We start from the raw sequence: 26,173 nt of genomic DNA on the forward strand, positions 1-26,173 counted from the left end.
AATTGGATTATTAGAAAATGATTGGTGTGAAAGTTACTATTTTCCATGACTAAATCAAAGAAATCCAAAAAAAAACATGACCAATTGATCATCTTCATACATTTTTTTTTTACCAAAAAAAACACCCCTAAATGCACAATAAAGTGTAAAGAAGAGAATTCTCAAGCATCACAATCTGCCCTTCATGGGGTAACGGGTCATTTAACAGCACTTTCACACACAATATTTGGTTTGACATGAAATCAATGGAGTGAGAAGATGGTGATGCTGTGTTATAACTGAATATGATTGCTTTTTTTCTTGATGCATACCTTAAAGGGTTACGATTTATGGAAACATAAGTCACTGAATGTAAATACAGTGATTATATTACAATAACATCTCCTGGCTGCAGTGGCTCAAGTTCTATTACAAAATCAGATATCATAAAATCACTGAATTTAAAGGCATAAGAGCAGACAATCAACACAAGATTTTCGTTTTATCCTGTCATATCTGTAAGAAAATGGATGAATCCCACTGTCTCTAGAAACAGAAGCTCAATAGTACCAAAGATGAGCTCATAACTTTGAATAATTGGCTGAAATATTTTCAAATAAGTGAAGGAGGCCTCAGTATTTGTAGTGAAAGGCCTTTGTTGCCCTCTACTGGCATAATATCACACATGTCCTGTATGTATTAAGGACTTAAGGATTAACTGACCCCTTGTGGTAAACTACAGTAGATACATACAGACCTTACATCTGCCCTCCTGTATTCCATTAGCTCATTCAGTGGTCCAATATCTGTTATGTTAAAAATAATTGGGGAAACCACTGGGATTTTTGGAATCATGAAAATGGCTAATTAATCACTCTCTATTAATTGTAGGAATGTCTGTCTCTTCTCTTTCCATCAATCCATCCATCCATTTTCTAGCACATTATCCTCCTCCTAATAATAATATAAGAGGTTTAACACTGCCCTCAGTTCAAACTTCTTAATTGCAGTTCAAAGTTCATCAACAACGTTTTAATCCCAACTGGTCGAGACAGATCCTACACATTTTTGAGTATGGTTCTGTCAAAGATTGAGTTTTTTAATCTACACTTATACCTAGTGCTTGCTCACTGTGGGAATTGTTGGGTTTCTGAACTTGCTATGTACAGAGCCTTGAAATAATGTATGTTGTCATTTGGCGCTATAAAAATAAAATGTAATTGAAAGTGGAGACTCTAAAGTGACCGTAAGTGTGAGTTTGAGAGTGGATGGTTGTTTGTCTCTTTGTGTCTCTGTGACGAACTGGCAACCTGGGTGTACCCCGCCTTTCTACTTATGTCATCTGAGATTGGCACAGCGCCCCCCGCGGGTAGATGATGAATGAGTGAGCGAATTGGATTAATTAAAACATAAATAATAATTTAAAAAACGAGCAGTCTGTGTGTACGTCTGTCCATGTGGAGAGAGGTGTAACGCTGCCCTCCACAGTTTGTTTATCACATCAAAGTCCTTCAATGCTGCTCCTTCCTTTCATCATCAAAGAAATGTAATACTTTGATGTCAGAAAAAAAAAGATGTTAGTTCATATTTTTGGAACCTCACAGACGATGAAAGGATCATTATTATCATCCATTTATTAACTGACAATCTGTTGGTCCATCTGTTAATGGTAGAACTGTCAACAAGTGGCTTCACAGGATTAAAAGTTTGGGAGAAACAGATATATCACTAAAAAAAAGAGGTTGGTTTGGAAAAGGATGCACAAGACAAAGTAACATGCACGAGTCAGTTGAAGCCCTAGATGTGGATACTGCACTATACCATCCATCCATCCATCTTCTACCGCTGGATATATTTATACTGGGGAAGAAATAACAGCAATGTATTATCAGGAGAATTTGCCGCATACCAATTGCCGCAGATATAAAGTCTACCTGGTAAGAAAAACATTAACCACCTGCTTTAGTACCACTGCCGTAACCATCTTAAACAAACCATAAGCAATTAAGAGCTGTGCCATTTTACCCATGATGTTTTCCTGTGCTAACTTACTTTACGCTGTGTACTTATTTAAAGGCACTATATGTAAGAATGTGGCCAAATGTCTACAACATTGTAACTCAGACGTAACTGGCAACCCGTGGGCGCTCGGCAACTGAGACTCTACTGACTGTTGCAATGATTTGTTGCAGGCAGTAGGTGGCGCCACATGCCAAAACATGATGCAACAGTTTTTTTTTTAATGCAAATATTTTTGCTGTACTGTTGTTGTTGGTGAGTTCAGTTTGTTATATGAACATTATTCCTGAGTCTCTGTGACATATTAGGAGGATTTTATCGCCAGTTGTTTTAGATTTATTACATAATGCACCTTTAACTTATTACATAAACAGGTATATTTGAGTCTAATACATTGCAATGTTTTGGTTCATTATGTTGTTGGAATGTAACTAGAATCAAATACATTGATGCAATACATTGATTCAAAAGTATCTAAGAGTTTAAATATGACATAGTAAAAATACTCAAATCTCAAAATTGTTTTAGTAGTCAGAGCCACACAGTTGGTTAAGATATTTTCAGCATGGAATTTGCATGTTCTCCCTGTGTATGCATTAGTTTTGTCTGGTTCTCTGATTTCCTCCCACAGGCCAAAAACATGCAGATTTAGTGATTAGGAGTAGTCAAATTGGACACTCTAAATCAGGGGTCTCAAACTCAAATGACCTGGGGGCCAATGTGAATCTATTGTGGTCAAGAGGGGGCCAGCCATTTATTTTTAAATTACATAAATAATAGTGTGGACAACTGTAATTCGGGGCCACTGCCATTCGTGGCTCGGACCCCAAGTGTGTTTATATATGTAATTGAATGTTGTATATGATACATTTAATAATGGGATAATTATGACCAACTGTCTTATTATTAAAACATTGTTAGCAAACCTATATTATATTCTATCACCTCGCTGGCAGCTGTGCCTCAGTTGTGGTGGGCCATGTTTTCATTATAACATGATATTAAGTGGGGGGCCGCATGTAATCGATTGGGGGGGCCACCAGTTTGACACCCCTGCTCTAAGCTGACCTAGTGAGAATGGGTGTCCACCTGATTGCTTCCTCATCCTCCTCAATCACAGTTTGAAGTTCTCCTGCTTTCTCATTCTTTTATCTCAACATCCTCATTCCTTAATCAAACCTGACAGTTACTATTCTTCTTCTGAGAGAACTGAGCCTGTGAGATGGCAATGCTTCCCTTCACAGTTTAAAGTTCTTAATCGCAGTTCAAAGCAATGCAGTTTGAAATTTCCATACTTTGAAGTTTAAAGACGAAAAGAAAAGAAACCGTCCAAAGGTCATCCAGCATTTTTGCTAGCTGTTCTGTGCAGAGGAAGTTGCTGAAAGGTACTTAGATAAGATATATGATAGATTTGTTTCTGCAGTGGTTAACCCTAGAACACTATCGCTCAAATTCAAAACACCATCACTAATGCCGGGTGATTTTTACCCGAGATAATGAATACACCCAATAAAAAGTACTTGTCATCAAAATATGACAATACATGACAAATTTGAGTAGTGTTCTTTTATTTTAAACTGTCTAACGTCTAACAAAATGAAAGAAAAGCTTCATGAGGGGACCATGTACAGGGTTTCAACAAGTCAAATTTAAGACTTTTTAAGACTTTTTTAAGACCATAATGAATACAATTTAAGACCCATTTCAAATCCATACTGGCAAAAAAAGTACAAAAGACATGAAGGAAAATTGGAGCCACAAATTGTTGAACTTGCACTTAACCATCTTATTTTCATAAATAAGAATTTGGCTTAGCTGTGGGCTTTCATTAAGTTTTCTCCACTGCTATGCTAAGCTGAAACACACTGCAGCGCGCACAGCACACTAGCTAGTGTGCCCACCTTGATAAATTCTCACCGGGCAGCACAGGTGACCTACTTTAGTGTTGTAGTTACGTTATCTCATCCTCAAAAATAGAAACATTTCAAAGCGAGACTGAAGGTTATGCATGTTTTAAATAAACGTAAAGTTAATAGATTTTTAAGACCTTTCAAAATTGTATTTGAGACCTTTCATGAGATTTTAGGAGAATTTATGACATTTAAAGGCCTTAAATTCAAATTATTGGATTTAAGACTTTTTAAGACCGCACAGATACCCTGATATAAAAATGTTTCAAAATTACTGAAAAATTAGGAATTTGGGAACAAAAAAAAATAAAAAATAAAAATAATGAAGATGAAAACTTGGTTTTCATGAAAATCACATAAATGTATTTGCTTGGTGTTCTAGGGTTAATACACCAGTATGTAGAAGCTCTTTAACTATTTTAATGCTTAAATATAGTATATTTATCCATTAATGTTATGCTTGATTCATTTCTGACTTCTTGTCTAGATTTATGTATAAAAAGGTGAATTCAGTTTTTGCCAAATAAATAACAATAAAAAAAAGTTTTTTTAAGATTTCTAAAATATTTATATTTTACCACAAAGCAGCAATCGGTAACGTGTGTTTGAAAATTTGCAGGTAAAAAAAATATATAGACATAGTCATGTGTGAGGCACGTGATCTTGACTTTTGCGGTGTGCTTTGATGTGGAGCACGTGATTGGACGGGATGTGACGTCACACTAATTCGCCGAGCACACGTTCAGTAAATTGAGACTAATTAGCAGGTTAGCAGACTTCATAAATATGACCTGCTCCTACCGCAGTTAGTCGTTATTAATGTGACATTTCTCACAGGCTCGCAGTTCTGAACATGGCATTTTCCCTGGTGAGTTAAAAAGAAAATAAATGACTGCGTTATAAAGTTGAATTGACTTTGGGCTAACTTTAGCATTAGCTTTTGACCTTTTGAGTCAGACAACCAATAGCGCCATCCTTATTTCAAGAAATGACCAAAAAGTTTGAAAAGTAATGTTATTTTCTCACTCTGTCCTCTCGTGTTCTGTCCCCCGGTTTATGTCCTGTCCCCCGGGGTCGACTCCCGAACAACACCCCCGCAAAGCTAACATGTCCCCCATATGCGTGTGTCTCCTACAGAGAAACGACCCCCGCAGGCCGGAGAGCCCAGACACCGAGTCCCCGGCCCTGTCCACCTGCAGCAACGCCGACATCTTCCGCAGGATGAACACCATGCTGGGCAACGCTCTGGATTTTACCGGTGTGTGCACTACACCCAATAACGCCAAGGGAAAAGCAGAGGTGCTGTGTGGTAAGGTGTCACACTCGTGTTTCACACTGGAGAAACATGTGGACTACACACGTATCAGGATAAAGAGGCTTTATATTTAGTTTGTTCCCTTGGGCTAAAGTCAAGTGTATGAGCGAGTCAGACAGTCAAACGGCAAGAGGACTAACTTAGACTTAATGTCATGTAGTCATGATAATAAAAGTCTTATTTTTTGGGGGGATTATCTTATAGAAAATGATATGTAATTGGTTAAAGTGTCTGTAAAATCATTCATGTTAGAACAAAAGTTTAAACAGGAGCCCCAATACCTCACATTAAAAAAATAACCAAAAAAGTTCCAGTATAGAGCCATTAGTCCAAAGTGGAACAACTGTGATGGGGAAAACCCCACAAGGTTGATGTTGTTGCTGTACACAAACATTGCATCTATTAACTTGCCTTATATTGCAAGGAAGAAAGTACCTAATCTAACCTAATACTTTACTAATAAAGATATGCAGGATATTAATAAAGTGTCATGTTTGAGTATTTCAGAAACTGCAGGTTTACACACAGAGCAGCTAGTCTGGCACCAACGGCCACTCCACATCTAAAGACACTCAAATCACCTTTCTTCATAATAATACTCCTACTCAATACTTGCTATAGTCTGAACTTCAGCTGGTTGTCTTGGCCATGTATACATTCCTTGACTTGCTATGTAGATGGTTAATTGGAATGGTTAATACACCTAATAAAGTGACTGGTATGTGTGTGTGTGTGTGTGTGTGTATATATGTATGTATGTATGTATGTATGTATATGTATATGTGTGTGTGTATATATATATATATATATATATATATATATATATATATACATGTATACATATATACATATATATATATATATATATATATATATATATATATACATGTATACATATATACATATATATATATATATATATATATATATATATATATATATATATATATATATACATGTATACATGTGTATATATATATATATATATATATATATACATGTATACATGTGTATATATATATATATATATATATATATATATATATATATATATATATATATATATATATACATATATATATATATATATATATATATATATATATATATACATGTATACATGTGTATATATATGTATATATATATATATATATATATATATACATGTATACATGTGTATATATATGTATATATATATATATATACATATATATACATGTATACATGTGTATATATATGTATATATATATATATATACATGTATACATGTGTATATATATGTATATATATATATATACATATATATACACATGTATACATGTATATATATATATATATACATATATATACACATGTATACATGTATATATATATATATACATGTATACACATGTATACATGTATATATATATATATACATGTATACATGTGTATATATATGTATATATATATATATATACATGTATACATGTGTATATATATGTATATATATATATATATATATATATATATACATGTGTATATATATATATATATATATATATATATATATATATATATATATGTATGTATACATGTATATATATATATATATATATATATGTATATATATATATATATGTATATATATATATATATATATATATATATATATATATATATATATATATATATATATATATATATATATATATATATATATATATATATATATATACATATACATACATACACACACACACACATAACCAAAAGGTATGCTGATGGAAATACATGCCAGTATATCTGGCATGTGATTAAATGTAGTTCTGTAAATTTTGTAAATCTGTCCATGGTAATGTTTTTCTTAAAATATGATTGGTTAATCAGTTCTGTGCATTTTCTGAAGGCTTAAGGATACTAGCCAAATGAAGGCTTGCCGTTTAATCTTAAAAATATACTTACATTTTTATAAACATTCCAATTTAATCAATCTTGGTCAAGATAATGGTGACAGGAAAATTGAATACTGCCCCTTGCATAGTTACAATACCTATCAAGTCTTTTATTGAGGTTCTGATGGTAAACATCTTTGCTAGTTTTCATAATGGCTGCTAATCTTTACAAAATTATTTGATAAATAAGGCACAATGTTGCCCAATTAAACTGCAGAATGATGGATACAGAGGAAAAAAAACATATCCTTGATCACAGTAACAGCAGTGATGATAAAGTCATTTTATAACTTTAGAATAAAAAATGGTGACCTTGGCTGCAAAAGCAAAAACGGCACCTCTGGTAAGACAGGTTACTTCATGTGAATGTTAATTTACCCCAGTTTAGTTAAAATTGCTAACTATGGAGGACAGGTCCTGAAAGTCTTGAGAAAAGCAATGATCTGTTTCAGTTATATTTCAGAGGCTAAATATTTTAATTCTTACAATAAAGAAGTCTAATTTTCTGCCATTGAAGAACTTTTTAAAACAAGTGACCTACACTTTTAACTCAAATCAGCCTTTCATTGTCGAATATATTTTCTTCATAAATATCAATATAATTGTTTCATGTTTTGATCACCGAAGACTTCACCTTAAAATCGTTTTTTGTCGTGGGCACATGTTTATACCTAGAAGACCGTGAATCTGACTCACAATATTCATACTCTATTTTAATATGGTAGATGTATAATTTATCACCATAGATGCCCTTTCACTTTCTCAGACAGAACTTCCATCTGTTAAATCTCCTTCTCCTTGTCCCGATCACTAGGGTGCCAATAGCTGATTCATGGTGCATCGTCTTCTGCAGCATTGCAGCATTTCATAGGTCTTTTTTTTTTCTTACCCAAAGGCGTGAGATTTGCCAAGATTTAAGCTCAGCACCCTGCCCGTGTCCTTTCCCTTAACCGTTAATTTGTTTAAAGCACGTCTGCACTTGTGACCACCATATTTGTTTTAGATGATATGGAGGTTACACTCCGTTCTCTGCTCGGTTTGACACGAGCGGCAGTACAACGCGAATGTTCAACTTTTTAAGTGGCCCACCAAAAATGTGGATGTTAAACTAAACATCTGGTGTGGCCTCTCTGCCCCATCTACCCCTGCTTAGATTCTGCTGAATCAGGGCTGTTGCTGGAAGCTTTCCAGGCCTGGAGAGGGCAGGGAGGAGCTGTCGGTGCAAATCTCTGCGTCCTCAACATCTGATCAGTCAGCTGTTTGTCTCACTTAGGCTTTGCGTGTCTGTTATGTCCCTGTTTATATGCAAAAAATCACAGCTATTTACCAACCAAAGAGAGTATAGTTTGATTTAAAAAAATAGATATATATCATGGCATCCTCATGTCTGTAATACTTTTAAAGTTTGCTGAGTCATTTGCTCCCATGCTGCCCCCACCATGCCGATGTAGCTCTGCCCCTCTCCTCTCTCACTCCCTGCCTCTGTCAGCTCAGGAAACGAGGCTAGACACAGTGTAAGCAGCAGCAGCTGTAACTGCCTTCCCACCGCCTCAGACGTGCTATGCCTACCAGAGAGGGGGGAGTACTTCTATCAACAAGCCAATAGCTCTGACAGGGATTTTTCATTACACACTTGTTAAGCAAGGAGGTGGGGGAGCGCTGATGTCATTAGCAGGGGTGTGTGAGTGCATCAGCAGCCATGTCACATGCTGCTAGGTGGGTCAGTGATGCAGACGGAGATGCATGGCAGTTGCACCAGGCACAGAAGCAGCAGGTTAGCGCTCCTGTCAGCCAGGGTAGGGGGAGACATGGTGATGCTAAAAGTTTTTTGTCTTTAGCTAAAAAAAATGACTCTCTAAACAGACAGACTTGTGTAATGTTTTCGATGTAGCATAGACTGAACCAACATTTCTTTTCTAACACTTCCTCTTCTCTCTTACTACAATCGCTGAACTGGATCTTGGACGAAAAACAGAGTCGGAATTGGCTGCAGTGGGCAGTAGAAGGATGCTCTTCCCCAACTGTGGTGGCATGCCCGGTTCCCAGGAGATGCTGTCATCCAGGGGCTCACCCAGTGTCAGTGACCTGGGCCTGGGCCTCCAGTCTCTGCGTTTGTCTGGCTGGGACAGACCCTGGAGCAACCAGGACACGGAATTGCATTCCATTCCCTCTCCCTCCCAGATTGACACCAGCTCACCCTCCAGTAAGTACCGAGCCTTTTGTTTACCTCGGTGTTTTTAGGATTCACAGCAAAACCTGTAGCTTTGTTTTATATCTCATAATGTACAAGAGTCAGGTTGGTATTTTCCCCCAAGAGTTTCCACTCGTGGCCCTGTTGTTCGCATGACAGACATTGTAACATCTGTGAGGTCATGTGGCTTGATATTTGTAGCCCTCGCTTGTATTGAAGCATGTTGTCATTAACAGCAGTGTGTGTGGGAACAGGCTGTAGCGTCACTAGGGAGGATGATGTAGCAGTTTCGCTTTGCTGCATCTCTAGTCATCCAGCAAGAACAAAAACAGTGAAGCTACTTTTCTCTTCAAACATGTATCAGCTTGCCCTGCATGCTAGTTTCAAACTACCAAACTATATTACAAATTATATTAAAGAATTTTAACATTATCAGTCTTTGTCCCATTTTGTTCTAACCCATTTCAAGAGCTGTAGTTTTATCACTGCATGTCCAAACTGACCTGACATAACTTTAGCGCTTTCTAAACTGGGCCCACGACTAAGTAGGACAGAGCTTTGAATGCAGCCTACAGCTGAATAAAACCCACAGTGCCTCATGGTTACCATCACAGGCTGTGCTCATCTGTCACAGTTGCAGCTGATGATGCTGGTTATTTATTGAGGAATTGTTGGACTTTATTTAGGAAAGGTGGTTGAAAGGATGAAAGAGCCTGTGCAAAAGGGAAAAATATATAGCTTGCGTAGATGTTTTCATTAGTTACAAAATGTGAAAGTGAAAATGCTTCAATGCGTGATATTATTGGCAGTTGGCTTGCATATCAAGTCTCCTCTGCGACAGTGTTTGCTTTCTGTTTGGTCGTCCCCTTGCTAAAGGGGACTGCCTCAATGACTTGCTCAGATCTCACTGAAGTACTTCTTTCTCTTCATGAGTGCCGTTACTGGTCTAATTGTCATATTTCTACAGTGCTTGGTATGCTGAACAGTCCCTTAAGCAGCATCCTTGGGAAGCCACCAGGCTACCTGCCGCCCGAGTCCTTAAACATGACCGCTGATTTCCTGGAGAATTTCCCTAGCATGGCTCGCATGGCAAACCGACTGGACTCGAGCTCTTTTCTGGACTCTCGCTCCAGCAGTCCTGAAGACTCCGAGACGAGTGGCTTTAGCTCAGGCTCGGACCACCTCTGTGATATGCTGGTGAGGCACATCGCACTGCATTCAGTAACTGCTGTTTTGTTTTGTCTGTTGGGGTACATTCAGATGGGACGTTTGTCTCAATTTCACACCCAAGTGTTGCTTTCATGATTGTCAAATTTGGCTTTTCATGCTAGTTTCCTCATTAATGGTAAATTGTCTGGACATGTTTCTCTTCAGTCAACCTTGCGGATTTCCCCTCCCCTGCCTTATCTCGCGTCAAGCATGCAGAAGGATCTGCTGCGTCTCAGCTCGCGCCTGGACCCCCAGGACTCCAGCTCTCCACTCACCCCTCCATCCAGTGCCAGTCCCTCCTCTGTTGCCATTTCTCACCGCTGGCGTTCTGGCTCACCATGGCCTGGTGCTGATGTGCTCGACCAGTCAGATGACACCTTCAGCATTGAGAGGGAAGCCCGTTTGCACAGACAGGCTGCGGGTAAATAAAATAATTGGCATTACTATAGATATTTAACCTTCACTTTTTCCTCATAGCTTAATTTCAAAAGTGTACAGAATGACTTGTAAATTTTGGCTAACATTTTTCTCTTAACAATTTAGCCGTTAATGAGGCCACATTCACCTGGAGCGGACAGCTGCCTCCAAGAAGCAACAAGGATCCTCTGTATTCCTGCAAGGTCTTCCTTGGTGGCGTTCCCTGGGACATCACAGAAGGCAAGTGCTGCTGGCAGCATGTGGTCTGCTTAATTTCAGTTTTTTGAGATACTTTTGTTATGATAGTTTTACAGTGTAGTGAGCTATAGCAGCCTTTTAAGTGCTTAAGCCCATACATGCGTATTAAGGATTCAAGCACTCAACTGTCGATGTGTACAACAAATTACTTTTGTAACCACAAAGGGTGGGTTCAAAATCAAAATGTAATCTGGCAAAGATTATTTACTATCCTGATGAGCGGAGTGTAGCCAAGGAAGTAATTAGCACTGCTTGTCCTGCTAATCAGCACAGATTATTGCACATTATTAAACAGCATATATTAACAAGCACCTGTTTGGGGAACAGGAAGCCACAGCATCTGTGATTCAGATGATTTGAAAAATATTTTAGATATGTTGGGAAGAAAATTAATGTATTAATCTGGAGAATAGTTTCTTAAGCCTTTTGCATGTTTATGGGTCACTCTGGTTTTTAGAAAATAAAGAGTAATTATGGCAACGATGGCGCTGTAGCTTCCTCCGTTTCAAGGTATATGCTACCTGTATCGTCAAAATCTCTGCTGTGGAAAATTAGCACTTATTGTTTTCACTTAAACATCATTTTGAAAATTCTATAATGGCATCTGTGACCTACCGTTTCAAATGATTTTCTTTCATTTCAGCTGGTCTGATCAACACCTTCAGTGGTTATGGTCCTCTGACTGTGGAGTGGCCGGGTAAGGATGGAAAGCACCCTCGCTGTCCTCCCAAAGGTAATGTGGCCAAAGGTAATGAAAAGTTGGTAGGCTATATTTTTCTTCTGGTTTTCAAGAGTAGCACTGTGGTGGACACATGGCATGCTGGTGAGTTTTACAGTGGGTATGTAGACATTGGTGAAATGGTGATTCTGGGCATAACGGGTACATAAATCATGGTGCTAGAAGTGGAGAAGAGGATGGGGAAAATTAGATTCAAGTCTTTGGTTTTCATCTCTCTGTTGGTTTATAAAAACATTATTAATTTAACCAGCCAATGAGTCTTTTATTTTAAATATAATTACGTTACAGGCTACCAAAAAAGAACCAACTTGGTGCTGTCCTTAAACATGTCACTGTGGTTTATAGGTTACGTCTATCTGATTTTTGACAACGAGAAGTCTGTGCGGGCGTTGCTCCATGCCTGTTCCCAAGATCCTTTCCACCCCGAGGACAACAGGGAGTACTACTTCAAGATGTCCAGCCGCAGAATGAGATGCAAAGATGTGAGTGGAACCTAAACACAGGGCACAATTATGCAGTTTTTTGGTACTTGAACATCATCTCAAGTAATACAATTACAGTCGTGCAAAAATATTTGATCTGCTCAGAAATATTACATAGTATAGTAACGTAAGGTATCACGTTACTATTCCTTACAATTATTTGTGATTGCTATACAAAAGGCTAAGGAATTCTTCAGTAGACAAATGGCAATTGAACAACCAGCAGTTTATCAGCAGATTAATGACAATTTCCTGTATATTCTGATTATTGTTAAAATTGATAAATTCTCATCTTCACTAGTCATGGTTCCTACAGGAAGAACACTATTGAAGATCCATTGGAAAAGCATAATGACTAAAGAAAATGTTAGTTCAGACTGTCTTAAATCTAAGACATTAACACTAATTGGCATTTGAGGGCTTTAGTTTAATGAAAAGCATAAAAGTCTGCATCTCAGAGTAATGTTGCAGAAGTATCTGTGTTCAGAACTTTGTCAGGCTTTCTGTTGAGACTCTTGTCTGTCCTCCTGCTGCTTCAGGTGCAGGTCATTCCCTGGGTGATCTCTGACAGTAACTACGTGCGTTGCCCTGCCCAGCGTCTGGACCCCAGTAAGACCGTGTTTGTCGGTGCGCTGCATGGCATGCTGAACGCTGAGGCCCTGGCCAACATCATGAACGACCTGTTCGGAGGAGTGATGTATGCCGGCATCGACACGGACAAGCACAAGTACCCCATAGGTGAGATGCCTTTAATGGAAATGCTATTAAATGATTCAATTCGGTGACAAAAAGGCATGAATTAACATTTCTGCAGTGTTGACCTTGTGAGCCACTAAGCCGGGCTTGTGCAGTGAATACTCTAGCACCACTATGATACACTATATACATCCCTTTTGTGCTACTGTTAAGATCGAGTCAAACAACAATTCCATCTATGCTTTTTTCTGACCCAATTTCACTGGCATTGCAATGATCACTTCATTCAGAGTTGTCATGTCCAAGATTGTTTATAAAAATATGTGAATTGTATTTGACTTCTCTCATGAACAGGCTCTGGACGTGTCACTTTTAACAATCAGCGCAGTTATCTGAAGGCTGTGTGTGCAGCATTTGTGGAGATTAAAACACCCAAGTTTACAAAGAAGGTAAGAGATGAGTGTCCCCAGCAGCAACAATGACTCATTTTAGCAAGTACAAACAAACTGTCTTTGAATTGAAGGACTTTGCTTGAAAATACAAGAAAAGGTAGTTTAACTTTACTGACACCCACTGATGCATTTACGCTAAGATAAAAACATTGCATGAGGAAATGGGTGCTTAATACTTTTATATTGTGATAGAATGTTCTTCATCAACATCGTAAAGGTTCAGTATAGTGAGGAAAATGTTTTGTCCAGTTTAAAACAAATTGATTTATTCAACTTTTCCTGGGAGTGTTCTCCCATTTCCTGACAATCATTGACTGATTTCAAATAGTTTTATCATGATGTCATTTTTGACCCTAGTGCCCAGCCTTCACAATCTAATTGAAAAAAAAGATGGATGTTATAGATGGAAACTTTCTTCCTTCTTACTGTGATTGTGGTGTACTCATTGTGGCTCTTTCCCTCAGGTCCAGATTGACCCCTATCTGGAAGACTCCATGTGTCAAGTTTGCCTTCGCCAACCTGGACCTTTCTTCTGCAGAGACCAGGTGAGAGGAAATGCTTTTAACAAATAGTTTGAAGCAGCCAGACTACAGATTATCATAGATGTCCTGCTAGGTTAAGATGGCTTTAAAAACAAAGTCTTACCTCCAGGCCTGCTTCAAGTACTACTGCCGCTCTTGCTGGCACTGGCAGCACTCCATGGACATCTTGAGCAACCACCGGCCCCTCATGCGCAACCAGAAGAACAGAGATTCCAGCTAGAGCAGATGGATCCAAACACTCTGAAGGGCCAGAGGAGGAGGAGCCCCTCTGTAAGGGGCACGGCTGCACGCCAAGGAGAGCACGAGTGCCAGACCTCCCTCAGTACGAGGGCACCATGGCACTCCACCAGGCACTGGGGATCTCACTGTAGAATATGTTCACTTTTGCACTTGCTACATTTTTGCTGTTGTTCACAGTGGCACTATGCACAGTGACCTTATTGGGAGAGACGAGGGGGCCCTTCACACTTATGCATTTTCCCAGACTTGTGGCCAGACAGAAATATATATGGGAGTCAGCCCAAAGTTAAGAAGTGGACGAAAATGCCATTTCTTTTTTTTCTTTTTTTTTTTTTCCTTTTTTCTTTTTTTATGTGTTGCATAGTGAAGAGCAATCACGCAAGTCTCATTGCCGTTCATTGGCAAATGCCATACAGTGCCTTTAGATTTTTATTTTTCCCCTGCTTCCCCTACCCCCAGTTGGCATCCGTTTTTTCCTGTGCAAGTCAACTGGTGTTTCTTACTTTTGGGAGTTGAATGTTGGGCTTCATTTAACCAGTCGCATTTCAGACATTTTTACGCAGTTTTTTACTAATTTGTACACAAACGGTTTTAAGTCATGACATGAACATTTTGAACAGAATTCTACCAGGTGGCTGTTTATGGGAAAACCCCCCTTTTATTTTTGTTTTTTCCTCATAATTATCTGTGGCTATTTTCTTTTTAAATTCGCCCTCCCAAATTTCAACTGAATGAGCACTAAATGTTGGAAGTACTACTTTCACTTGCTTTGTTATATTAAATGTATGTAACATCAGTACTTGATATCTTCAACTGGTAATCTGTCTTTCCTCAAGCATCTTGATGGATCCTGTTGATTAGAGTGAATGAACATTTAATTGTACATAGTTTGATTTTTGCACTTTTTAATTTGCACGTGTGGACAGGTGGCAGTGGTTTTAAATCACTTTTGTACATCAGCAGGGGGACATGCCTATGTCGGAACAGCTGCTTTGTTTCCTGTTGAATGTAAGAACTTCCACTTAGCTGATGATAAATAATCTGTCGGAGCTTGAGTAGACCCTAGTAAATGATGCCATGCTTTCTTATCCCATTCTGCCTTCCTGTTCTGGTTGGACACGAATACATAACAAGCTGTGTGCCAAAGACGAAATGTCTTTTCTTTAACCATTAGGTTTGACATGCTGAGCTTGTTGTCACTGAGCCCAGCTGCTTTTTAGAGTTTTGAAAGTCTACCTCATTGTGGTCTGCCAAGTTTGTTGCTACTTACAGTTGTGGAGTATGTTCAGGTTGGGCACAATAAAGGTGTTTAAGCATTACTCGCTGTCTGGATTCTATTTCATGCAACTTTTATTTCTCAGTTCTTTTGAAAGCCTGGAAGTCTGAGCCTGTATTTACAAATGATCCAAAGTACCAACTTAAAAAAAAAACTCAGTTTGCAGTCAGACATTAATTTAAGTCCTTTGTGAAAAAGGTCTTCAATGTCTGTCAGATTTAGTGATACAGTTGATGGCACTATTACCTTTATAGTTTGAATCTGTCCTGCTTCTTTCCTCTGTTCAAAAACATTATGTCCAGGTTCTTTTTAAAGGTCCCATATTATGAAAAATCTACTTTTTAATCATTTAAATCCTTATATGGGACTCTGGAGGCCCTGTCAGTCGCCAAAGTGTGGAAAAAAGATGACTCACTCGTGTTTTTGTGGTCCTCAGTCTAAGTTCAGGAGATGTGATGTTGACTTCCGTGCTCCTTGGGACGTCACAATGTTCTAAATTCCTGGAATTGTTGTCTTGTGGAGCTCCACTTTGTCTGTAAAACATACAAGTGCTGGCAAAGGTATCCGAAAACCGCAAGTCCGCGAAAAGTTCTATTCTTGGCTCCACAGTGCAGCACAGAGTTCTATACAAACTTCCAGCCTCAGAGGATTTATCTGTCCAGTGGATACACGTTATATACGACAGCGATGTGCCTGTTAGAGCCTGCAAATGATCGCTTTTCCAAATGCTAACTGATGCAGCTCCCAGTAGCCTCTGTGGCTACTAAAGTTTCTCTTTTTCGTTTTTCTTAAGGTGGACCTAAAGAGATGCTACTAAACAGTGTTCTTAACAGGGCTGTTTTGGAAGGGTGATTGAACTGCTTTTGGTGCTTCATCCAAAAGGTATTTTGACCAAAGCATGTCACAGACATGTTCATTAGGACACCAGGGAACTAGGTTAACTTGAAGAAATGGGGTATATGTCCCCTTTTTAAGGCTTTGAAACTCTGTTCACATAAAATGTAAGTAGACAACTACACACAACTTGGGTGTGATCCATTGATTAGTATCTGCTGTTTTCTTAACTTGTTTCTTAAGCCAATGTACGTCACGTTCTACAGTTTGGATTTATAAAAAGTTGATGGGAAGCGTGTAGCCCTTCATGGAAACTATGACCCATGCATCTGTACGCAAACGGGGAGAGAGGAGAAACTGACGATGGCAGACAGGTGAATAACCAGAAACTGTCATTTAAATTACTGCTCACAAGAATTTGTTTGCACATATTTTTAAACATCCATGCTTGATACTCCCTGAAATGTGCACCTACACACGCAACCAAATGAGAAATTAAGATATATTATTGCAAGGTAACATTTTGAACAAATGCTCTAATAGGTTTGTGGTATGAGACACATTCTCAGATGAGGTAACGCGACGGATTACGTTTGCACAGATCAGATTCTTGTGCTTCAACTGGAAAGATTAGATTGGATTGAACTTTCCATAAATATGTATATTGTGCTTGTAATATTTTCATGTTTTCAGTTTAATTTTATTCCTATTTCTTTTTTTCACTGCAAAGAATGTAACCGTGATTAGATAAACGCAGTATTTTAATCAAATATACTATGATTAATAAAAGGAATCCAACAGATGGTTTTATAAATCTGAAGATTTGTGTGTAAGCACTTTGAGGCCCCATGATTTGGAAGAAACTACATTTTAAAAACCTGTTTTGTACTTCTACAGTATTAATACTCATCTGAAAATTTTGTTTGGGAGTTGGGAAGACGAAGCAATTATACCATTCGCTCACTAAAAGCAGTTTGCTTATTTACAAACTTGTGTAAGGCTTCATATTTACCACAGTCGGGTACGTTGACTAGAATTTGCGTACAGTAATTGTAATGATTTGAAACAATTAAAACCTTTAACAACTAGAAAAGCACTCGGAGAGCGCAGCCCTCTGCCAAGGCAGCTCAGTGCCTGAAGAATACACCCTGCCGGCGCACCTGGGTCAGACAGCGAGTGTTGTAAACAGTGATAGCGTCTACAGATCACAGCCAAACTCTAATCCTGGTCCCGTTGCAGACATTTCCTGAAAATCTCATCCAAATCCGTCTGTGACTTTTCGAGTAATAGCCTCGAAACTGGATCTGGATCCTGCAACATGGAAGATGAGGACACAGAGCGAGAGAGAGGAAAGGAAGGAAAGACACAAACTAGGAAGAGAAAGAACAAAGTTAATGACATACAAGAAAGTTAGTATTATAGGGAGTAAGACGTTTTAAAATGGTGTGTTTCCAGAGTGTGGATCTGCCACGGCACTGAGTTCCAGAGTCTTGGGGCAGAGCAGCTAAAAGTATTGTTTTTGTGAGATGATGTTTTGACCTTCAGGGCTTTTTAAAGCCTGCATATGTGACCTATAACACTGGTCAACACCAAATATATTGTTGAAGTTTTTTTTTAGCTGATTTAGGATAATTTTGATGTGCTGAATCCAAAAATCACATTGTTTTTGCTCAATCAGGTCGACTTTCTGAACAAAGCTACATATTTTTTTTTAACCTTTTTGTTTACATGTACGGGTATTTTCAGGTCATATGATGCAAAATTCTTTTATATTTCTGGCAATAAACAAATTCTGAAGATTTTGCATGTGCCAACTTATGACTAATTGTTTTTTATATATGTTACAAGTGAATGAAATGGCTTCGACTAGAATGTCTTGCAAAAATAAGCAATGTGACGTATTCTGCTACATCTGCAGTGAATACACCATTGTTTCTAACATGAATCTGTTAGAAAACGTTTTTCTCCTAAAACTTTTTTGGATGAGAAATATTAATAAAAATCAACTGATAATGTCACAAAAATGTGATAAATTTAGTCAGAAGATTGGATTTTTCAAAATAAAATGGCATAAAAACCTGACCTGATTGAGTAAAAAAGTGGATTCAGCGTTGCAAAAAGGTCCTAATTCAGTTGAAAAAACAGAGACGACTTACAATTTTTTTGGAACCCAGTGCACACCCCCAGGATGTCCATATAAGGAGTTGTGTATTATTCCCAGGGCAAATTAACATGGGTGCACCTGTAGCACAGATCTGTGCCACGTGAGCATTCAGGGTTAAGGAATGCATAAAATACTATAGTCATACTGTAGTAAAACACAATTACTTAGTATAATAAGGGGTAAAAATAGTATTGTAAAAGAATACACAACAGTATAATAACTTAACATGATCAAACTTAACGTAAATTGTCTACATAGGGTAGAATTCAGTGATTCCCAGCCAGGAGGACAGGAACGACCAGGCTAACTTGTTAGAAAATATTGCTTTAGTGGGGTATTTCATGATTATAAGTTAAGTGTTTAACATAATATACAGTGTTTATGTATAGACTTATGCCATTAAAAAAAAAACAATAAAACATTTTGATTAATAATCACATTTCTTTATTGAGGGGCATGATGACACATGATTCTAAAGTCCTCGTGGTGTTTTGAAGTTCATTCCGATGGTTGGCTGAGTGACTTGCAGATTAGGAAGGCCACCGAAATCCTGCAAGAGGAATACAAAAAAAAAAGTGATTTGATTTGTCAAAATTGATATCTGGCTTTCAGTGTTGGTCTAAATCAGCGGTCCCCAACCTTTTTGCTCCACGGACCTGTTTAATGTCAGGGAATATTTTCACGGACTGGCCCCCTAACGCTCTCTGGTCGCTACGGTAACGCTTAAACGTGCCTTCAAAATAAGATACACAAAACAGCTGTAATCGTTTCATTAATGTTAATATATTCCATTCAATCGCTGAATGAAGCCTGTCACATTTGGAACAAGAGTCGGGATTTTAAATTGCTTGCACAAAACTATTGATCAGCACTCGGCATTCGTTTGTTGTTCATCAAAATCAGTATGCGCCGAGAGCACGGGCAGGAGAGAGTGTAACGAGCGCGAGAGTGAGGTCTGCAGTCTTGGCCATTAGTTCATTTACTTATTTTTGTGTAGGTGTGTAGGCTGAATACATCGCACAAGTAAGCAAGTTTTGCGACTCGCTCCTGGGGCCCGTTCCACAAAAGTAGGATTCAGATATCCAGGATGAATAATTGAGCCTGGTTCAACGAATCCAAAACAAGCATGTCCAGGCTCAGTTGGTTCCACAAAGACCGAGCCAGGATGATCGGACACGGATTCATCAAGCAAGGTGAAACCTATCCCGGATCAGTGCGTGTACACAGCTTCTTCAAATAGACCTTGCTGTCGATCACAGATTCTCAGATTCACCGTGACAACTGCGGCGTTCTTTTCGTCCTCGGGAGGCTGAAATCCTCATGGAGGAAGTGAAAGACCAAAGCAAAAAGAAATGAAACACGATAATAAACCAACGAGAAAAACCGATCGCCTGAATGCGCTAGTGCAGAAATACACGTCAATTCCTCCGCCGAAACCGTCACATTTACGATCCAAAAAGTTATTTAACATCTCCGATAACTTAGTTGTACTTTGATAATGAGTTGAAATTGTGAGTGAAAATGTGTAAATGTCACTTCCTTTAGATTGTAAAATACACTTTGTGTGTGTGAGCGCGTGCGTATGCGAGTGTGTGTGTGAGCGAGCGTGTCTGTGTGCGAGCGAGCGTGTGTGTCTGTGTGTGAGCGAGCGTGTGTGTCTGTGTGTGAGCGAGCTTGTGTAGCGTGTGTGGGGTGCGTGTGTTATATACAGACCTTTTAATGTGCATTCATTCTTATGTTCTATAATATTCTTATGTCCTATAATATTCTTATGTTCTATAACATGCTTTGAATTGTTGCTTTATGTCTTTGCAGAGACAGAGTTCAGTTTTGAAAGGAGCTGATTTGCTTGCTTTGATTTATCCTTATTCAATAAAGCAGCCTCGTGTTACTCTTTGATGTGTTTTTAAATTTCTATCGTGTGTATAAATATAGAATTATTATTAATTATTTTTGAATTATTGTAATCAATGATTACAAATGTTTAGATAATGACCGTGAGTATAGTTGAATGTGAAAACATAGTGTAGTGGACAGTGGAATAACTATTAGTTTCCATTTGTGGTGACTGCTGGCTGTGATGAGGGATGAGATTTAATAAAACCTGTAACTTATGTCATAACAGATCCTGCTTTTGAGGAACCGGATCACGGATAAATTAAGCCAGGATAAGCAACATAGCCCGGCTTAATCCCTTATCCTACTTTTGTGGAACGGGCCTCTAGTCACTGAAATGTGCTGCCAGTGGTGACTTCTTTTCTGAGATAAATCTCTGCAGCGGCTCTCCTAATTCAAACACTCTGGCCAACAATCTCCCTCAGGAAGCGTCAAGAGCGAGTCATAGACAGATGTAACGGAGGGAATCCGGTCATTTTTCAAAATGAAACATTGTTCAGACCCCGATAATAAATACAACGGAAATAATGCAAGTTATTTATTCTTTCTGTGCGGCCTGGTACCAAACGACCCACGGACCGGTACGGTGGTTGGGGACCGCTGGTCTAAATAACACGGATGCTTTATATACTCAGACAACACACATACAGTATATCCTCAGAGAAAGAATAAATGTTCCCTTTACCAGCATCTTGAGCATTTCCTTTGTGTCTGGATCCACCTCGATGAGCTCGTGGTCCAGAGCAGAGATCTGGACGATGAGAAAGAGAAGAGAACAAAAAAAGAAGGATTTATGAGCTGTACTGTAGCCAGACATCAGGGCGGCGATAGAGATGATTATTTTCTAGTCTTGTTTCCTAAATCCTCCTCTTCAGTGTTAGAGGATGGGACACTGTCAATAAAAGGTGGACTGGTCTTCCAATTTGCTGGGTGAAGCTCATACGGAAGTAAGAATACACTGAATAGGGACAACTCCTCTGGTTGCAAAAAGAAACTCAATTTGAATAGAAGTGGAAGAGAAAAATGAGCCTCCTCCTCGCTCGATTTAGAACATTTTTAATGAGCCGTTAATGGTCTCAATCTCTAGTTTCAGGTCGTTCTCAAAAGAACATGGTGTCAATATAAGTATGTATATGAGTGGACACAAATGTGACTGACAGCTGATATCGTCCAATAGTAGCCTGGATGCAGGAGATGCATCAGTCATCTTCATCAACACCAAGTCTACAGCTGCAGGCCACATGCTTAGAAATAAAGCATTGAAATAATTTCTAAAACCTGCAAGATGTGAGTTTCCGCCCTGACAGAACAACTTTGCATGAAACCCAGATCCACAAACCTCTGGGACATAGTTGTCCCTTCTCTCTCGTTCCTCCTCCTGCAGTTTGATGGAGATTCCTCTGACTGGACCACGCTGGATCCGCTTCATCAGGTGTGTCACATACCTAACAAACAAACAAACAAACAAACAAACAAACAAACAAACAGGGAAATGTGGTTAATATGACGGAGACAAACAGTTGAGACCTTAGAACAAACAACAAACACACACAACATTTATTCAGTTAGCTGTTTAAATGTAAACAAAGCTGTGCAGGAGATGAGAAGCCTCAAACACAAACAAAAGCCCAAAGATGATTCAGCACATTTATCAGTCTAACAAAAACCAAGCAGAGAAACTAGTGTTTCAACAGCAGAGAACACATTCTGCTGACTCACTTCACTCACTCCGTCTGACATTAAAATCCTAAAAGATCAAGGCTACAGCAAAGAGAACGTGGTCTCTGATAAGTGACCGAATACAGGACAGTTCTAAATAAAACATTAATACTGACAAGATCAAAACATCCGAGGGACTCCAAAGGACAACGAGTTAAAAAGCCTTGAATATTTCATGGCCATTGAATCACTGCAACAGATGAAAACATGCCAACGTGTTTCAGCCGTCAGCGCAAAACACACAGAGATCAGAACTGCAGTCGCATGATTATTGCAGACGGTCCAATTCACATGACAAACACCAGTAAATGTTCATGTCTAGACATTAAAATATTCAACCATAACACACTCCCATGCTTAGGAAAAACAGAAGACATCAAGTTCTTCATTTAACCTGGATATTGTGTATGTGCAGAATGATTCTCTCCTAATAGCCTTTTTCTATCTCCTCTTATTGACCAATAACTAGGTGCTTACTAACATGTACATAAGTAGCATACTAGCCCTTTATTAGTAATCATTAAGCACATATTAACACCTTATTCTACATAACCTTATTCTACCTCTATTACGACATTAATTAAGATTTTTCTTAATAAGGTATTATTACATGCTTAATATTGACTAATAAAGGGCTATTATGCTACTTATATGCGACTTCTCTTTATCGAAATACACCACAGAGCAAGTGGACAGTTCAGTCAGTGACAAATACACCAGACACAATCAATGCATTACATTCAAATGAAATGATTACACGTGCTTATTTTAGCACAGACTCATTTATTTATTGTAAAAGGAAAAAAAAGGTTTCCCAGAAACAAAGCACTGAGATAAGATGACTCATTTAGTGCTCAGCATTTTCAAAGTATAAGCATCAGTCTGTATCGCCACAGATAGAAAAACAAAACACTGCTATACTGAGAAACACAGTGTGATTCCTAAACGAATCGCCAAATACTTTGATTGTTTTAGCTTCTTAAATGTGAATATTTTCTTTGTTTCTTTGCTCCATAAAACAAAGACATCATTAATAATAAGAACAATGTTTGGTTCTTGGACAAAACAAGACATTTGAGAAGATAATCCTCTCCAGGTTTGAGAAACACTGATCAACATTTTCTGACATTGGGTGAAAATGGTTTGATTATAACTGACGGATGTTTCTATAGAAAAGTTACACACTACAGCTTTAAAGAGAAAAGTGATGGATGATTGAGTCCAGAAGGCTGCAAACGATTATTTTTGTAATAATTAATCTGTCCATTATTTCCTCGATTAATCGTTTGGTCCAGAAAATGTCAGAAAAGGCTAAAAAACATTGATCAGTTTGTCAAACCAGGAAATGACGATGTTCTCAAATGTCTTGTTTGGTCCACAAACCAAAATTATTCAGTTTTAATGATTTCTTACGTTACGTGGAGCAAAGAAACTAAGACAATGTTCACATTTAAGAAGCTGTCTGCGAATAATTAATTTAGTAATCGATTAATATTTTTCAGCTCTAAATGCCATTAAACATCACAACCGACCAACAGTACATAAAAAAGATAAAATGCCTGTTTATATTCATCATTACAATCTCTCCACTCACTACACCTGACGTGGACCAGCCTAATCCCTAATCTCTTTACAGAGTAAAACTGAAACCAAGCAACTGTTTCATCCAATACTCACTGAGAAGTGAAGTTAGACATCAAGACGAGTCAAAAACAACACAAATCAACAGTGAACATGTCAACATCAACTCACAGTCTCACAAACACAAAACCAGCAGCAAAAATGCTTTTTAATTCCACTTACCCTGCGATTTTGTTGCGCAGAGGTTTGCTGGGGATGATGGCGATCTCCTCACACACCCTCTTGTTGACGTGGAAGTCGTTGCCCAGACGCGTGTAGTATTTTTCAATGATGACCCTGGCGGCCTTCTTCACTGTCTTGGTCCTGACACGACCCTGAAGAAAAGACAGGGACAAATTCAAAGTGTCATTCAATGGAGACGCAGGAAAATTGACACAAATAAAGACCAAGCAAAAGGTCAGACTGTGGCTTCAGTGAATTGAAGGATAAATAAAAATAAAAACAGGGGGCAATGCAGTTACTAAAAAAAAGTGTAGCAACTTCAACTGTCCAAAACCAATTACAGAAATTCACAACAATAGGGCTTGGGCACCGCGTTGCATTCTGGGACAAGGCGGCCATGTTGAATCCCAAAAAGGATGTGGAATTTACCAGGATACATTAGATAGGGAAGCCAGGGACCGGTATGTGGACAAGATCGGAACTGATTGAGCTTATTTGTCGCCTCCCTCCCAAAAATATATTTATTTGAGGTTACATGGCAGAAAGTTGACTATCCAACTAAAATATAATTATTTAAGACCTTAAGAATGTTCAATAACAGTGAAACCATAGAAGGGAAGAGTGGAATAAAGTTATATCATAATATTTGACTACTCGCTATACTGCTTCATTTATTTTGTGAAATTAGTAAAGTTCCATTTATAACCTAAAATAAACACACGTTAATATTAGAGAAGCCTTTAAGTATTCCTGTCAAAATAAAATAAACATTTAATGTCAAACTGAAAAAAAGAAGCTAAAAAGCTAATTTTGAAAACTTCATTTGAAAACATCGGGGGCTTGTGTTATGTCTATTAAGTCTATTATATTCTTGTCATATAATAGACTTTAACGACGTATTTGAAACAAATTCTCCATATTTAAACGTTATAATACAGTGAATACAACATAATGGTACTACTACGAGTAAACAACTGAACGTAAAATAACCAGAAACAGCCCGCTTGCGTTTCTCCATTCAAATACGCCGGTGTTAGTGATGCTAGTGACTCCTTCACTACCATAACAGTAGCGTCAGTCCTGCTTTATCTTTACGTCATTTCACCAAAGCGCGTTAAAATGCGATGTAATGAGGTCCTTGAGTGATTAACGTGCGGGCCGATGATTGAAAATGTTGTCTGGACAAACGAACACGGAGGATTACAGACGATTGTAAGCGCTGCTAAAGTAAAGAGTTCATCCTGTTACCCACCATGTTGGCTCGGACCGGTTAAAGAGAGGCGTGGCTTGTGTCGATCAGGAAGTTTATACTCTACAGCTGTGTGAGCGAGACACAACACAAGGGGTCAACACCGCCCACTAGCGGAGGGAGGAGAAACTTGCACCTGAAGGGGAAAAAATTGAGAAAACTGTGTATTATTATTATGATTATTATAATAATCATAATGATTGTGATTATTATAATAATCACAATCATTATGATTAAAGTACTTATTATGATTATGATTGATAATCATAATAATAATGCATTTTATTTATAAGTGTCCTCGAGTACACTTTACAGAGATAAAACAACAGACAACAAGATGACAGTAAACAAAAATGGAAAAGTTAAATTACAGAGTAAGCTATTTGAACAGGTGAGTTTTGAGTTTGGATTTGAAGAGAATTATAATGAATTAATCTATATTCTTGTGTTCTTTCTGATTAGAGTCGCCTGGTGTCACAGAAGAATTTCCGAATTTAGAATTTCTCGAGGAAAAAATAATCCAAGAGGTTAGAGGAGAATGACGAGACCGGAAAGGCAACAGTAACTCAAATAACCACGCGTTTCACCCAAGGTATGAAGAAAACCATCTTTGAACGGATTATTAGGTATCCTGTAAAACTATATATTTATATAGTTTTTTTACAAAAAGCGATTATAGATGACTCTCAAGATTAAAATGTCACTCCACTGCCATGGTCAATACATAAGCAATTCATGCTATACTTAAAAACAGTGATCACAACACCATACTTGTTGTAATTGTTGCCTTTGACCCACATGCAATAATCTGCCTTGCACAAATCAATAGGCAAATGAAAGTACCCATCA

At 38.1% G+C, this 26,173-nt stretch overlaps 2 protein-coding genes across 2 annotated transcripts; one reads left to right on the forward strand and one right to left on the reverse strand.

Moving 5' to 3' along the window:
- Positions 1-4,761: 4,761 nt before the first annotated feature.
- Positions 4,762-14,363, forward strand: cpeb1b (cytoplasmic polyadenylation element binding protein 1b; the record flags this gene model as incomplete). The annotated part of the gene is made up of 12 exons (XM_083901048.1): positions 4,762-4,776; positions 5,046-5,217; positions 9,133-9,360; positions 10,316-10,545; positions 10,723-10,978; positions 11,101-11,214; positions 11,876-11,980; positions 12,317-12,453; positions 12,993-13,191; positions 13,504-13,598; positions 14,066-14,146; positions 14,253-14,363. 12 exons carry the CDS (start codon positions 4,762-4,764, stop codon positions 14,361-14,363), a joined length of 1,743 nt encoding a protein of 580 aa, XP_083757174.1.
- A 4,715-nt stretch (positions 14,364-19,078) lies between these two features.
- rps17 (ribosomal protein S17) lies at positions 19,079-25,386 on the reverse strand. Its single transcript, XM_083900444.1, has 5 exons — positions 25,328-25,386; positions 24,076-24,227; positions 21,893-21,998; positions 21,239-21,304; positions 19,079-19,207 (listed from the first exon to the last, which is right to left on the reverse strand). Exons 1-5 carry the CDS (start codon positions 25,328-25,330, stop codon positions 19,130-19,132), a joined length of 405 nt encoding a protein of 134 aa, XP_083756570.1. The 5' UTR covers positions 25,331-25,386; the 3' UTR covers positions 19,079-19,129.
- Between the last annotated feature and the right edge of the window lie 787 nt (positions 25,387-26,173).

Source organism: Microchirus variegatus (assembly GCF_963457635.1).
Source record: "Microchirus variegatus genome assembly, chromosome: 14".
Lineage (NCBI taxonomy): Eukaryota > Metazoa > Chordata > Actinopteri > Pleuronectiformes > Soleidae > Microchirus > Microchirus variegatus.

What these genes read in the sequence shown, in the direction of transcription:
- rps17 (XM_083900444.1), bottom strand. An exon ending in GGGACAACTATGTCCCAGAG is followed by an intron (nt 21,305 to 21,892) that starts GTTTGTGGATCT and finishes CTCATCGTCCAG; the next exon opens with ATCTCTGCTCTGGACCACGA. An exon ending in AGGAAATGCTCAAGATGCTG is followed by an intron (nt 19,208 to 21,238) that starts GTAAAGGGAACA and finishes TTCCTCTTGCAG; the next exon opens with GATTTCGGTGGCCTTCCTAA.